A 17126-nucleotide genomic window follows, 5' to 3' on the forward strand; every position below is an offset into this window, starting at 1 on the left:
TCAGTTTGCCTGGTGGATACTTGATTTCACATTGAACTATAGACAAAAGGTAAATTAAGTTACGCGGGATTGCGGAATACTTGTACAATGTAAACACGTAGCTCCTCTGGTTTTGATTTCCACGCAAATAAAAGAAGAGCAAAGGAATTGAGTTTTTGCCACAAACTCTCATCTTCAAAGGGAGTGTTCGCGAAAAATGAAAGGGGGTACAGGCTTAATGCGATAAAAAAGCGCTTTTGATCGCTACTAATCTTACTTCTATCTGTTGCGTCTATAAGGAGAAAATTGTTAAAGACGTCTCATACCGAATAACATGGCGTCCATACAAATTGAGAAAATTGCAAAGCAACAGATAGAAGTAAGATTAGTAGCGATCTAAAGCGCTTTTTTATCGCATTAAGCCTATACCCCCTTTCATTTTTCGCGAACACTCCCTTTAACCTTCTGTCTTTGCAACCCAATGACGTAGATCTTTGATATTTTAACTAAGAAATTTGTTAGATCAAATTAAAGTTTAAAATATCAAAGGATTATGGATTAGAAATTTGAGTTTGTGGCAAAGACTTAATTCTATTTATGAAAAATAATTTTGGTCTATTTTCTTTTGCAGAGTTTGTTGTTCTATAGTTTCAGCCACAAATTATATAATTACGAAAAAAGTTTATTTTGAATTAGTATTTGTTTTTATTTTCATAATTATTGCTAGATTTGAGTCAAGGATACAAAACAAAAACATTAGTTTTAATGAAATACTAAATAATTCCTAGTAAACGGGATATTTAGAAATTATTTTCTAAACAATTATATTTATTGGTGGTTGGAGGAAAGAATAGACATTGGTTGTGTTGGGACTTTCCTTCTAAAAACATATCATAGAAAAAATATTTCATAGAAATTATATTTAATAGAAATTATATTATGAATGATTTGTTGGGAATTAAATTGATTTGTTTACGATCCGAGTTGAATGTTGCATCTTTCCGAATTTGTATGGGCGCTGCGTTCTTCGGTGTGAGTCGTTTTTAACAATTTTCTCTTTATAGACGCAACAGATAGAAGTAAGATTAGTAGCAATCAAAAGCGCTTTTTTATCGCATTAAGCCTATACCCCCTTTCATTTTTCGCGAACACTCCCTTTAATAGTCCAAAAGTCCTGCAGAGTTTATTGTTATAACTGTAGTTGTAAGGTTAATTTTGTCCTTTTGCCCCTGGAAGCTTTTTTAGAACAATTTGTAGATTTTTCTTCTTCTGATTTGATCGTATTTTTACTAAAATGTTTTGGTATCTTTGTTAAAGAGACTGTAAGTGTAATTTAAAGTGACCTTTTATTCTAAGATGGCAATGTCCGATTCACAACTGTACCCTTCTTCTTTTTGATTTAACAAGATATGTTACCCTGCACTACACTTGTTTAGTCTAATTATGTTTATTAAAATTTTTCAGAAAAAGTATCTTTATCTGAAAGTCGTCTATTTTTCCACTTTATATCTAGACTGCATGGCACTGCATTGAAATATATTATATGTAATATTCCATTTTTAATTTGATAATTGCATATTTTACACCAGTCAAAGGAATTGAGTCTTTGCCACAAACTCTGATTTTCTAATCACTATATCTTTGGAACCAAGTGTTGCAAATCTTAGATATTTCAAACTATGAATTCTGTTAGATCAAATAATCTGAGTTTGAAATATCAAAGGTTTACAACATCGAGTTCTAAATATATTGTGGTTTAAATATTTGATTTTGTTCCAAAGACTCAATTCCTTTGGTTAAATTTTAATTATGTAAAACGCTTGTTTTATGTGGTATTAAACTAGAATTATGAGAGTGCACAAAAGTTTTTTATAAAATTTCTTTTTAGATCTAAAACTGTTGAAAACCTTGAAAACTTAAACTTATCATCATTAGGTAAAATAACTTTAATTCAACCACACCTATACTTCAGTGTAAATTCAGGCAGACGCTGAACTCCAACCTTCGAGTGCGCGAGGTGGGGAAGACTTCACTGCAGATTTTAATTTTGTACATGATCACTTTTTCAACAATTTTCAATGAAATTAGCATTTATTTAGGGTTAGGTTAGGTTAAGACACTTTCTGGGCCGAGCGCTGCGGCCGCGTGCTAGGTTAAGTTATGGCACTTTCTGGGCCGAGCGCTGCGGCTAGAATTCAATCTCGATCTATAAATGTCATCCCCCTTAATCATGCTTTTAATTAAGCACGGCAGTGAAGTCTTCCCCACCTCGCACACTCGAAGGTTGGAGTTCAGCGTCTGCCGTAAATTGAGATTCAGAACCGGTTTAAAGCAGAATGTCGTCTTTGCGTTATCTTTTTATCGTTGAACCGGCGACCTCTCCAGTTTATTGAATTCGGTCCCAGGGCAAATTAAACCATCCTTTGATTTGGTTTACAGGATATAGAAAATCAATACAAACTTGTATTCCGCTCACTGGTTATGTTTGTGTAAATATAGTACATAAACATAATATATATACATATATGTACATTCTTTAACATCTTGTTCTAGTTTTTTTTCTATATTTTAGTCGGAGAAATGAAACGTTTTTCAAATATATCCATGATTGCTGAACAGGTTTTATATTTTAATATTTTAAATATTTCATGGATATATCTACTAGCAACTTAATATACAGATATAGGTAAATATGTAAGAAATTAAAATTGATTTAGGCTAGGTTTCTCAAGTTTAGTTTGATCTTGTCTAGATTGATCTTGTTTATGTTGATCTTGTCTATGTTGATCTTGTCTATGTTGATCTTGTCTATGTTGATCTTGTCTATGTTGATCTTGACTAGGTTGATCTTGATATCTTGATCATGTCTATGTTGATCTTGTCTATGTTTATCTTGTCTATGGTGATCTTGTCTAGGTTGTCCTTGTTTAGGTTTTTTGTCTATGTTGATTTTGACTAGGTTGATCAATTGTCTAGGTTGATCTTGTATATGTTGATCTTGTCTATGTTGATCTTGACTAGGTTGATATTGTCTATGTTGATCTTGCCTATGTTGAACTTGTCTATGCTGATCTTCTCTAGGTTGTCCTTGATTAGGTTATCTTGTCTAAATGTTGATTTTGACTAGGTTCATCTTGTCTGGGTTGATCTTGTCTTGGTTGATCTTTTCTAGGTTGATCTTGACTATTGCGCAAGTCACTTTCGTAAATGAAAAAAATACAAAAAAAACATAGATATCTAATTCATACTTGATCAGAAAAAGCTGTCAAATGTACTATTGTAAACCGGGCAATATTTGCAGGGAGGGTCACTTGAAATTACGCTTACAGTCCCTTCTTAAAGACCTGGGCAAAGAGGAACAGAAGGATTTTTTAAGAACTGTTGAATATAAGAATAAACAATTTATATGTTGAAATATTCAATAATGATGTAATTACTGAAACGTATAAATAATCGATGTAATTAATGTAATTATTGTTATAATCATTTTCTCCTATTTATGCATAATTAGGCATATTTTTGTAAATCTATAATATATCAAAAATGTTAAAGAAAGGAATTGAATCTTTGCCAGAAACTATAATTTTCTAATCCCAATATCATTGAAACTTGACTGTGTAAACTTTTTATATTTCAAAGATAAATTATTTGATCTAACAAAATTCATAGTTTGAATTATCTGAGATCTTTAACTTTGGGTTGCAAAGATCTAGTGGGATTGGAAAATCAGAGATTGTAGCTAAGATTTCTTTAAACTATAAGACTTTATAATATATGTATCTCCAGCTAGTTATTCATAAATTATATTTCATAGAAATTATATTTCATAGAAATTATATTTCATAGAAAAGATATTTCATAGAAAAGACATTTTTATAAATATAAGATTTCATAGAAAAGACATTTTATAGATGAAAGTTCATAGACGCAGGCACTTCAATGATAGAAGTCAGAACATTTGTGTTGCGAATCCCTGGATTGAACATTTATACATCTTTAATATATTTGTATGTACGTGCATTATTAATGCTTATAATAAAAATCAGATTGGGAGATTTTTTAATGAGCTAACAAGTTAACAAGTTTGAGATATCTTTTTAATGATCGGACGTAACTGGTTCCTCAATTTTATGCGCGGTTAAAGGAACTGAGCTCTTGTCACAATTTCTGATTTTCTAACTCCTATATCTTTGCAATCCAATGTCGTAGACCTTAGATATTTCAAACTATGAATTATGTTATATCAATTAATCTAATTTTGAAATATCAAAATTTTACGCGATCAGGTTGCAAAGAATTAGGGATTAAAAAATTTGAGGTTGGGGCAAAAACTCAATTTCTTTCCAAAGTTTTGACGACTAGAGATCGGCTAATCTCCCTGCGAGTCAGAAATCAATTTAACTGATTCCGTTTCATTAAAAGTTTTCAACACAGGACTCTTGGTAACAACATATTCCCTATTACGTAAAGCTTCTTCCTGCAAATAATTACAATTTCTCTACAAAGTTTTGAACCTAATCTCATTCAACCTTCAGGTTTAAACCAACTTCTGACATAGGAAGCTTTGTCTCTCTAATAAAAGCAAATCGTTTACCCAAAATGAAGACCCTTTTATTTTTTTTATTTTATTTTCTACATCCCAATGAAAACCACTTTTAAAGTAACTGGTTGATTTTGAACGAAGTCGGGAGTTTATAAATACCGATTCACAACGATATCCTATAAAACTTATTTTGAGTATAACAATGTGAAAAATATCGTCATTAATTAATATTTAAAGAAAAAGACAAATTCTGCCAATTTCTATCTGTCTCTGTCTTTCCCTGTAGCAAAAATATGTTAGTCTCAATTTGTCAGAAAACCAGCACTTAAAACTACATATTTTTATTAAGGTTTTAAGATTATCATTGTGAATCTGGTCAGTCGAAATTACGGCCTTGGCTAAAGAGAAACAAATGTTTTAGTAAATAATTGTCAGGGTTTGTTATAAATAAATTGCAGTAAATAAGTAATAAATTAATTTATGGTTTTTTGTAAAATCCTATAATTGATAAATGAACATGCACAATGCACATTGAACAATGTATATTGTATACAAAAACAAAATTAAAATGTATGGCACCTTTTTTTACAGAGAATTAATTTAAAATTTGTTTTCTTTAAATTTTCTTCCTAATCAGAGTTATTAGATAAAAATGAGACCAAAAAGTAATATAATATAATATAATATAATATAATATAATATATGTATCATTATATTTCGATTTTTAACTTTACATTTTATTCAAAACAATTGTTGTAAGTAAAAATGTTATCATGTCTCATAGCGATCGGAAGTATTCAAATATTTGTTTAATGTTTATATATATAAATATGTAGCGTACTTATAGCTTTTTTTGTTTATTTAATCATATTTAATTATATCAAATTGTAGACAAAACTTATTTTCAGACAGAAAAATCGGGTTAAATACTGGAATTTGCATATTTTAAAAATTTTTAATTAAAAGTTTAAAGTTTGACCCACATCAGCCAGACATGATTTATAAGTTCTGAACCCATCACGAAATTGAATTAAATAAATTCAATAAACTTATACTATGGAGATTTGCCTATTTTGGTACAAACGTTTATGTAAAGTAAGTTTAGATAAATCCAATCCCACAAAACCTACAATTTTAAAATGATTGTATTAAAAGCTAGATAACATTTAATTTACTGCTGTTCTGGTTTTTAAACTATTTTACAAAGTTCTGAGAATGTATAAATTATAATTACTGGTATTAAGTTTGTAATTTTTGCGTGCCTAGACGTGAAAGCTGGTTTATTTATTGAAAAAACTGATTACTTGTCTCAAACTCAATTTTCTAATGCTTGTATCTTTGCAACCTGTTGTTGTAGAAGTTTGAAATATTTTAGAGATGCACCATTAGGTTGCAAAGATTCAGGGATTTGAAAATTAGAGTTTAAGGCAATGATCAATTCTTTTGATGACTATGTTATTCAGCCACCAAAATATCTCAATAATAAAATTTATTTAGAATGTAATAACACAAGAATTGTTTTTTACTTTTTAAAAGTACTTTTTTGTTAAATTAGTTAATTGCTTTTTGTTTATTTCCTGTGAAAAAAAAAACTAATTTTTAGAGTTTTAAAGTCAAGATGATCTTGGTAAAGGTGACATATTGTATTGTTATCNGAGGTTCCCTTCTGCAAGCTAATGGAACACTGCTAGTAAAATCAATTCTTTAGTTAGACGTCAATAATATGCTAAGTTAGCAACCAACATATCATAAATTAGAAACACATCATATTTTAGATAGTGTAACACCTTTACACCAATAATTAAAACCTAGAGATAAATCGGAAGTAGAAAAATATTTAGATTAAGTATTTAAATAATCAAATATATTTGTGTATAGTATATTTAAAGTAGAAAGCTATGAATCAGAACTCCAGGTAGAAGTATACCTACCTTCTATACCAGTAATATACCGCACTTATATATTAATCCTTTTAAAGGGAAAGTTCACCAAACAATACAAAAGAATATAAAAAGTACATTATTTATACAAAAATAGAATAACTCTCGTTTCTTGAATAGATGGAAACATATTTCTGAGCATAAAAATTAAACTTTCTTTAGATATTTACTTTGACATAGCATTTTCTGGGTCACTTTGAATATAGAAAAAAGGTCAAATGTATGTTACATTACTGGTAGGACTTTGTGACTCTCTAACTCCTCTAGCTTTGATTTAACTCACAATAATGGGATAAAAATTTATTCAGTTTAAACATACTAGAAGTTCAAAACTTTTTTTCTTCCCATTAGCCTTCAATAAGAAGAGTTATACTGAGGTTAGGTTAAATTATTTTTATTGTAATCCTTTTGTTCAAATAGACCATGTGTTCTTTTTGTCGATAAATAAATGGAGGTGTATTTAAGGCCTGACTAAATGGATTTCTACTGTTTGTTAATGTTGAAATTGATGTGACTGTGACTCTTAATAAGTTTAAATTTTCACTTTTCTTTTAATTGGTATTAGTATGTAATTATATTAGTTTAAAATGTATTTCATTAAATCTATTTTATTTCATTCTCATGATATTATTTTTATTTCTGGATTTGCTTCCCTCTACAAGAAATGTCGATTTAATTTCAAGTTACCCTCAATGTTAATGGGTTACACAGCAGCTGATCTCTTTGGTACTCGTTTATCGGATAAACAATAAGAAAGATATGGTCGTTTATCGGATAAACAATAAGCATGATATCGTCGTTTTTTTGACTTAAAAAATGTAAATTCTCTCAATTTCCTCCCTTGTCTTCTGCAACTACTTTTTTCAGACAAACGCAATTGAAATTTTTTAAGTTTCTGATAAAAAAGAATAACTCTTTCCTCCGAGAAAAGCGTTTACAGAATACCGATGAATCAGGCGTTTACATAACTTGAAATTACGCTGGCAGTCCCTTTACACTGCCCAGACTGTTTAGTCCTGGAATAAGCTTAGAATCAATAAACACTTAAAGGATTCAGTTCTGCCAACTTTATTTGTATTCCCCCGGCGCTGACAATCATGGAAAATTCTGTCATGCGTAATTAACTTCTTAATTTCTTTAGGGAAGAAATTAATCGAACACTCGCTCCATAATCTCTTATTTTATATTCCTAATCTTTGCGATTTGAAAATATAAACCTTTCATATTTTTAAATCTTTCTGTACGATCTAGTAGATTTTATTGTTTGAAATATCATAGATCTGCAACATTAGGTTGCAAAGATATATTGAAGTAGTAGCAGAGTATTCAGTTCCCTTATTTTACATGAATTTCACTTTAGCTTAAACATTAAAGCATTAAACATTAAGCTTAAACTCAAGAATTGAGTAGGATATGCAATCTATCAAAATATAATTTTAAAGCTGAGAAACATTAAGTTTCTTTCCATTTCTTTCAGAAATATAATATTTAAACCTTGATAAAAAAATAAATGTAAAAAATACTTTACCACAATATGTATTACTTACTTGAAGATTTGAAGTCATTTTAATTAAAAATATGAAATCATTGTGAATACTAAATAGTATTTTTATATAAAAATCTTTTTCTGATAATGAATATTTTACTGCAACCCTTTCTCAATTAAACAATGTAAGAAAGTTATGTTTAAAGGGAGTGTTTACAAAAATTATAAAGGGTTATATCATAGAAAATAAAAAGATAATGAATAAAGTATTTTTTAATTTCATTTTTTTTATCTTATGTGTGTGTGAAAAAAACAGAATATGTGCCATCAAGTTTGTTCAGAGTGTATGTTAAAGGGATACCGATGTGAGTTGGATATGAAGGAATACTTGAAATTACGATTCACGTCCACAGTCCCTTTATTAAGACCCTTCCCTTTTGTCTCTCTTTTGAATTATTGCTTCACATCTGTATTGAAAGGAATAAAGTTAAATACCATTAACATCTGTTTTACTTTAGAACTTTAGAAACGTAGACGTATCTAGTCATATTTGTTTTACTGGGAACAATATTGAACAGATTACCGCTGGATCAGCTGAACGTGAACACAATGTTAAGATTATGTGACAAATTAAACAAAAGTTGTCAAAGTGTTCGCAGATCAAGAGTTCACAGATATTTAAATGCACAGGTATTATTATAACTTAATCAGGAGGCTGTTTTATAGAGTTATACGTACAACTTCTATCCAACTTATAGGTTACTAATTAGGTATCAAATGCTAAATTTTTCCCAGAAAGAAATTTGTTTTGCTATGCAGCGACGGTGGTATTTTCCGGAGTTGCATGAGAGGGAATTTTGACCAAACAAATAGGATTGGAGGAATTTTGACCAGAGATAGGGGATGAAAGGGATTTTTGTCAGAGATAGGGGATAAAAGGGAATTTGGTCAGAGATAGTGGATAAAAGGGATTTTGACCAGAGATTGGGGATAAGAGGGATTTTGGTTATAGATAGGGGATGAGAGGGATTTTGGCCAGAGATAGGTGATGAGAGGGATTTTTGCCAGGGATAGGGGATGAGAGGGATTTTGGCCAGAGGTAGGGGATAAGACGGAATTTGGTCAGAGATAGGGGATGAGAGGGATTTTGGTCAGAGATAGGGAATAAGAGAGATTTGGTCAGAGATAGGGGATGAGAGGGATTTTGGCCAGAGATAGTGGATAAGAAGGATTTTGGCCAGATATAGGGGATAAGAGGGAATTTGGTCAGAGATAGGGGATGAGAGGGATTTTGGTCAGAGATAGGGGATTAGAGGGATTTTGGTCAGAGATAGGGGATGAGAGGGATTTTGGCCAGAGATAGGGGATGAGAGGGATTTTGGTCAGAGATAGGGGATTAGAGGGATTTTGGTCAGAGATAGGGGATGAGAGGGATTTTGGCCAGAGATAGGGGATGAGAGGGATTTTGGTCAGAGATAGGGGATGAGAGGGAGTTTTTTCCAGATATATACAGATAGAAATTGGAAGGAATTGTTTACCAGAGATACGGATGAGAGAGATTTTTACTAGAGATATGGGTTGATAGAGAATTTTACTAGAGATATGGGTTGAGAGAGATTTTTGCTAGAAATATGGGTTGAGAGAGATTTTTACTAGAGATATGGGTTGAGAGAGATTTTTAGTAGATATATGGGTTGAGAGAGATTTTACTAGAGATATGGGTTGGGAGGGATTTTGGCGGGGTTGGGTTGGGAGGTATTTTTAGCTTTGGTTAGGGAATGGAAGGTTGTTTTGCCTGAGGTCGGCAAAAGTTTGGGAGCAGTACGGTGTTTTCATTAGACGGGGAGGTGGTTGAGTAGGATTTTTATGTAATGGAAGCTAAAGAACTTGGTGTGTCAGATCAACGGGGTTGCCATGGGAATTTTGAACGAAAGGATTTGAGTCTTTGCCGCGAACTCAAAATTTCTAATTTCTATTGGTTTGCAAGCCCAATGTCGTAGATCATAGAATTTCAAGTAATCTAAGTTTAAAACACCATCAGGATAAAAATATAGGAATTAAAATATTTTAGACTGCTGCAAATGCTCAACTCTTACATGCTGCGTGCAGGAGACACGAAATAAGACTTTGCAAAAAGTCTAATTTCATGCTAAAATAGTTTAAGGTCCAAATGACGTCATTGGGAACAATCCATCTTTCTAACTATATTTCAAATATCCATCAAGAGCAGATGCAGTTTTTATCAAGCTTTCTATTTTTCAGTCGAGGATAGAAGATATTCCGTATAACCTGGACCAATACTGTTCAGTTCAAGGGGAGCTCGGAGAATTCAATCCAAACCTCAACCTCAATTTCAAACTCACATTTTTCCTCTTGTCTATATATGTGTAAGGAAAAAATTCTTAATTTCTGCAATTTTAATTCCTTTATAAAAGCTGGTTTTTTGGTATGCAACAATTTTCTTTAATCCCGCCCCTTTTAAAAATAATAATAATTAGTAAAAATGATTTGTTATTTTTTGACAAATTAGAATCAATAGAAAGTCTCCGAGTAAATGATACATTTCAAGGCTTTAGTATAAGGGGTGTGTGCCGTGTGAAGGGTAAATTTTTAGTCTATTAAGGTTTCTTTGTATAGAACTTGAGTTCTTTGCGTCTTCAGAAGATTAACCTAAAAATATGTTCAATAAATTTCTTAATAATCAATGGTTTAGCCCTCATTATGCTTATACGTACTAATGTTTTATTATTTTCATCTTTGTCTCTATGATTTGAAAATGATTTCAAGTATTGAACTTTTAAACAAATAATTCATAAATAAATAAATATTAAATTAATTGTTTTCTAAAATGCAAATGCAATATTTCAAGATTATCAAGTCATATCTTGGGAATAATTTAAATTCCAACTTTTAATATCTAAATAATATTGGACCCATCCTAAACTATACCTATCTTTCTATCAATAGTGGTTAGCGTAAAACTGTAAAAAAAAACTATTTATTTTTATCTTTTTCTCGTAATGAAATTTGGCGAGGAACTTTAAGATTGAAATCTAATTTTTTCAATACCTTTGCCCTAAACGTTTTTTTTAATAAAGCCAGAGGCCAGAACTTTTGTGTTATAAATTTCATGAACAAGGATCGATTTCAAGACATACAGATTGCTTAAATATGCTAATATTCCATAACCCTACTCGATTGTACCCTACTCGAGAAAACTAATAAATTCAAAAGTTGTCCAAATAAATATCAAGATCAAGGGTTTAAGAAGTCATTTAATTCACACAAACATTTTAACTTCTGGGTTTGAAATTTATAAATATGAACATTGTAAAACTATTCTACTCGTATTTATTATTTTGACTTCATTTATTATAGAACTTTTAGTTGGTTTAATTCTTATATACAGGTTTTAGAAATGGGGTTAATCTAAAGATATTATAAACTGATTGCAGTAAGAAAGCTTTAATTAAGAATTTTTTTATGATGAACACTTTGATGTATTTTGTTTACAAAGTGGAAGATTATAATTCAACCAGAGGATTTGGAAAAAAGTAAGATAATCTAACTTTATACCCAGTGGATGTGGTCCCAAGAATAAATTAGAATGAATTGAATTTAAAGAGAACCCCAAGCGTCAGATTCAATTGGTTTTGCTCAAAACCTTCATCTGCTTAAAGGGACTATAAAGGAAAAATTATCGTGGGTATAGGCTGAGACCTAAGCATTTTAGGAGTTGATCGAGACCCATGTGTTCTGTCTGAAAACTGTGTCAAATTTATACGAAAATCTATATATATATATGAAATGTTGTATACAAATAGTAGGTTTAAATAGATTATATCCAACAAATACGAAACCGATCTCAAAACGACGATATCCCAGAGGAGCCTAAGTAACTAAGGTTTGCTCTCTGTCATTATTTGATTTAATAATTTTTTATTTTTAAGAGATATAATTATTGACAATATGACAAGACTTCCACCATTGGCAATGCAGTATTATTGTCATGTGTCTCTGTCTGTATCATGTGACCGCCATACTGCACTGCCATTGGTAAAAGTTTTGGTGACGTGATATGGACGTTTAAATGATATTACCAATTCTATCTATTAAAAATAAAGAATTATTAAATTCAAATAATGATAGGAGCAAACCTAAGTTACTAAGGCTCAGCCTACACCCCCTTTCATTTTTCCTTTACAGTCCCTTTAAGGATGAACATTATATTTTCCAGTGTGAATCAGGCATACCACTCATAATTGAGAGTGTCACTTAATATTACATTTACAATATCTTTAAACACGTGTTATATCCAAATTTATGTCGGGAAGGTTAAAAATATGTACAGATTTGTCTAAAAGTTGCATAACCCATGCTGGTACCACATGTACTGTAAATGTGATCCGTCGTACTGCAGTACAGTCAGGCTACCCATGCATAGAGTCGACCCAGAACGTTTCATTTAACAAATGGAGCCTTGCAAGCTCACAGAGGTTCAATTGCTGTGCCTCATGTTCGTCGGACTATTTAAAGTCATAACTTAAAGGGAGTGTTCGCGAAAAATGAAAGGGGGCATATAGTAGGTTTTCCCATTGCAATTCCGTTGCGCGCATTGCACGCAACCGTGCGGAATTGCTCAAAAGTGAAATCCACTTGCGTTGGAAACCTGGGCATATAGCTCACGGCCAAAAATGATCGATGGTAATCGCTCCTAATCTTTCTTCAATCTGTTGCGTATATAAGGAGAAAATTGTTAAAAACGACTCATACCAAAGAACGTAGCGTCCATACAAATTAAGAAAGTTGCAATATTCAATTCAGATCGTAAAAAAATCAATTTAATTCCAAACAAATCATTCAGATATTACAACCAATTTAATCATCGATAATTTTTTGACGCATTCGTATACAGTTGATATTTCTTAATATTTTTGATTTCTTTGTTTTAAATGATATTAGGGTTACAACTTCCTTTCACGGCTGGCGCTGAATTTTCGAAAATTCGGAAAATATGAAAATGTCGTCTTCATTATCAAAAATCCTCGAAACAGGAGTAAATGTTTTCAAAAGTAACTATCGGATCATAAAAATAAAGAATTATATTAAGAAATGTCAACTATATACGAATGCGTCGATTATAGGTTGTAATATCTGAATGATTTGTTTGGAATTAAGTTGATTTTATTTACGATCCGAGTCGTATGCTGAAACTTTCTGAATTTGTATGGACGCTACTTTCTTCGGTATGAGACGTTTTCAACAATTTTCTCCTTATAGACGCAACAGAAGCCGTATGTCTATACCCCCTTTCATCTTTTGCGAACACTCCCTTTAAATCTGCAATCTGGCGGAATTTCAAGAATTAGAAAATTGGAGTTGAAAGTAGGATTATAAACAGAACAATATACGTTTAAAATTCAACATAATGTTGATTGCCTCAAGGGTGTATACAAGGGGGGAAGGCAAGGGGGTAATGCCTCCCTCTATATTATTGCAGGTCGTATACAAGGGGGGGGGGCAAGGGGGCAATGCCTCCCTCTATATTATTGGAGTGCTGTAACCTAATTTTCCCTTTTAAGTTTACAGAGTTGGGTTTTCACAGAATTTCATTTTTAAAAATTTCTTTTACTATCTCTATAGTGTAAATAATAAAATGTAAATTTTTTAGAAGCATTTTTTTGAAGGTTGAGAGATAATGTAGTATTTGCAATCGGACCGTATGTGTAAAGTATCTTAAATGTCTGATATCCAAGGAGTCAAATGTTTTGATTTCACAGTTCAAATGAGCTCCTACAGGCAAAAACAAGTTCCTCTAGGCGAAAACAAGTTTGCGCTTTGCGCATATTTAGTCTCCTTTGATTTATTTCTGTATACGCCCATGGATTGCCTTTATATATTATATTGTATATAATATAATGAAATGAAATGAAACTTGAAAAGAAAATGTATCTCAATAATTTCCCATTTTTTATCCTATTTTTCGTTTTCGCAATTTTCATCAGGGACTTCCGTGTACATCTCCAGGAATTTATCCAGGGGGGGGGCTTAACCTTTTTTTATCTTTCGGGGGGAGGGCACCCGTTGGGACCTGAAAATCTCCCTGACATCCATAGATTTCGCTGGTCCAGGGGNCCCCCCCCCTAGCTCAACTATTTGCGCCTTTGGGCAGATAGAAAGACTGACCAAAAGAAAGAAAGATAGATAAAATGATAGATAGGAAGATAGATTAATATTTCAACTAAGTAACAGGTTGTATATGAGGTCACTGAATACAGCGGTATACACAGGTAAACAGGGATAAGTCACCTCCACAAAATAAAAATATAAAATTAAACCAAACACTTTCAAAATTTATTAAGAACTTACAGATATTAAATTTGTTATCAAAATGGTTTACCTGCCCCTGAATGGTCCAACCATGGTAAAGCCAAGGATTTTATAAGGAAGAATTCGTGTGAACTGTACACTTCTAAACTGTTAGAATCCATCTCAAATTCTTGACTTCTTAGAAAATAGTTTTAAGTGCTTTTGCCCTGTCCACCAGGAATTTTTCGATTATGTACATAATATGTGTATGTTATATGTACATGATATATCCTCTATTTTCTGAATACGATGAACAACAGAAAATCATGTGTGTAAATTTCTACACAGCAAAGATGAGCTAGAAAATGGCCAAAATTGATTTATCCTGGACGAATTTCTGAATTTTCAGAGAGTGCAGTTGAAGGATATAATATTGTGTATCGTTGATAGCATTCTTCCTGTAGTGCATAAGAATTTATATTAAGTTTTTTTTTAAAGTTAGGATTGAATTCTTGTAAAAGTATTGTTGCATAATTCAGCTGATCTTTTAAATGCAACATCATGGTTCAACTATTCAGTAAAAATTTGAAGTTTTACTGACTTACTCGCAAAACAAGAAAATTAATTTTTAAACAATTTTTTGTTAACATTTATTTCGTTCTATAAAATGTCAAGGTAGAGCAAAAAATGTCCAAGAAAATATATTTTCGAAACTTTTTTTATGAAACACTTCATTGCAACTCGTTGCTAAAATGTTTTGCATTGCACAGTCATTTCTTTTTACTGTATTTGTTAAGCTAAACCCCTTTATTTAGTTAAGAATTAAAGGCAGAACCATCCAAGAGTACCTTAATACCTATGCAAATTCAGTTTTTGTTTCAGTTAACATTTTTTTGTGAAAGAAAGATTTTCTTAACTGTTCTGTAGTTACATGATGAACAAATAATTTTAACTTGCATTTAGAGTTTACTATTGGTTCATTGAAAAACTTCAAAACTATTTTGTCACAAATGATAACATTTAGATTTAGACTTAAGATAAAATGGGCTTAGATTGGGCTAAATATGTGTGTCCTATTCTCCTCCCTATATCATTCCTCTACGATTCTATACTCTATTGGCTTACTCTTGCACGCTACTATACCAGGTATATAGTTACAGTACAGTTCAGTACAGTACAGAACAGTACAGTACAGTACAGTACAGTACAGTACAGTACAGTACAGTACAGTAAAGTACATTACAGTACAGTACAGTACAGTACAGTACAGTACAGTACAGTACAGTACAGCACATTATAGAACAGTACAGTACAGTACAGTAAAATATTTGCAGTACATTACAGTACAGTGCTTGGAATTGTTAATTAATATAGCCTAAACAGCTTTCCTCTTATTAATATTTGGGTTTTATAAATTTATTTCGTTACATTTGTAAATATTGAAATGGTATGATATCTCATTAGAGGAATTTTAAAAATTGAAAAGTCAGATTGGTCAATGATACAAAAGACGTAACGAAAGTTAAAAGTCTAAGAGCTGTGGACAATGTTCATGACTTTAACTCTTTACTAAGACTTTTTAAATGTCTGTAAGCATTTAATATAATGATTATTAGTTTACTTGAATTACTACGATAAGGATCCCATTAATCCCTTTAATCCTTGTACGTCAGAGATAGACTGAGAACCATTTGCATTTCAATAAATTCAATTAGAAGAGATTTAAATTTAAATTTTCTGCTTTTAAATATTCTTTTTATATTCAAAGGGTAAATTAACTCCAGTTTTATCTCTAGGAAAATAAGACCAATAAGGAAAAAGTTTACATTTACATTATTTCATTTACTTTACAAATCTGCTTTGAAGTCGAATAACCTTCATTGAAATCATATTTGGTACTTTACAAAGGAAAAACATGGTACTTACTACTTAGCTTTTTTTTTCAATACAACTTATTTAATTACTAATACAATATATCTTAACTATATTGTTGAAATATTGTGGGTTTTTCAAAAAGAAACAAAATTATTTCTTACTATTTACAAACATGCTTGAAAGCAGATTAGCTATTTAGATATAATTAGATAAAAAATCTAATAGAATTTATACTAAAATAATTATTCAGTAACAAATCTCTTGAACAAAATACCACTTCTGTATATACATATATCTTTTTTAATGTTTCTTTTTGTCCAATAGAATTAGAAAATGGAAAATCTTGACCGGAAAAAATGTCGAAAAACTATTATTTTGAAATATATACAGAAAATTTAAGAACGATTAAAATTGGGACTTTCATAGTTCATTCAAAGCTAAAAGATAAGTAATAAGATAAAAAGTTTAAAATATCCGGTTTAAAATTATTCTGTTAAGGCATCTGCATGGAACCCATGAGGAGCGGGTTCTAAAGGTCCAGGAGCAGGTTCGAAGATGGCAGGTGGAGGGAAGGGGGAGAAAAATGTGTACTGCCCGTCCCAGCTGGATGAGTATATCACAACAGAAGTTAGGCTACAAGGATACAATGTACAGGTAACATTAGGGTGTGCCAAGGTTGTTTGCTATGGTTAGATACTCTGGATGCGCATCTACGGAGTCGACATTTCTATTACATTGGAGTGCATCTAGAGTATCTTATCTTAATAAATAACCTTGGGGTGTACCAATCTTAAATCTTTTCTTAATTCCAATTCGTGCCAACGTCTAAAATATGCAACAGTTCTGAATTAAAATGAATGTTACCTCGCTGAACTACCTCCTGCCCAGTGGTGTATAATAGGGCTTATTTACCCCCTAGAATCATGTGGGTAATTACCTCCCCCAGAATCATGTGGGTAATTACCTCCCCCCCCTAAAATCTTGGAGACACAAA

At 31.4% G+C, this 17126-nt stretch overlaps 1 protein-coding gene and 1 long non-coding RNA gene across 2 annotated transcripts in view; both read left to right on the top strand.

Moving 5' to 3' along the window:
- Window positions 1-1849: 1849 nt before the first annotated feature.
- On the top strand, window positions 1850-3562 carry LOC111718325 (uncharacterized). Its single transcript, XR_002769026.1, has 3 exons — window positions 1850-1914; window positions 2552-2598; window positions 3281-3562. It is a non-coding gene; the product is annotated as an uncharacterized LOC111718325 (long non-coding RNA).
- Window positions 3563-15180: 11618 nt separating this feature from the next.
- The window catches only part of LOC111718323 (delta(24)-sterol reductase), an 11129-nt gene continuing 9183 nt past the window's right edge, over window positions 15181-17126 (top strand). Inside the window, exons 1-2 of the mRNA XM_023493886.1 lie at window positions 15181-15403; window positions 16631-16786. Of these exons, the coding sequence (XP_023349654.1) occupies window positions 15300-15403; window positions 16631-16786 (260 nt within the window). The 5' untranslated portion in view covers window positions 15181-15299. The remainder of the gene's footprint in view (window positions 15404-16630; window positions 16787-17126) is intronic.

The sequence above is a fragment of the Eurytemora carolleeae genome, unplaced genomic scaffold (genome assembly GCF_000591075.1).
Source record: "Eurytemora carolleeae unplaced genomic scaffold, Eaff_2.0 scaffold60, whole genome shotgun sequence".
Taxonomy (NCBI): Eukaryota; Metazoa; Arthropoda; class Copepoda; order Calanoida; family Temoridae; genus Eurytemora; species Eurytemora carolleeae.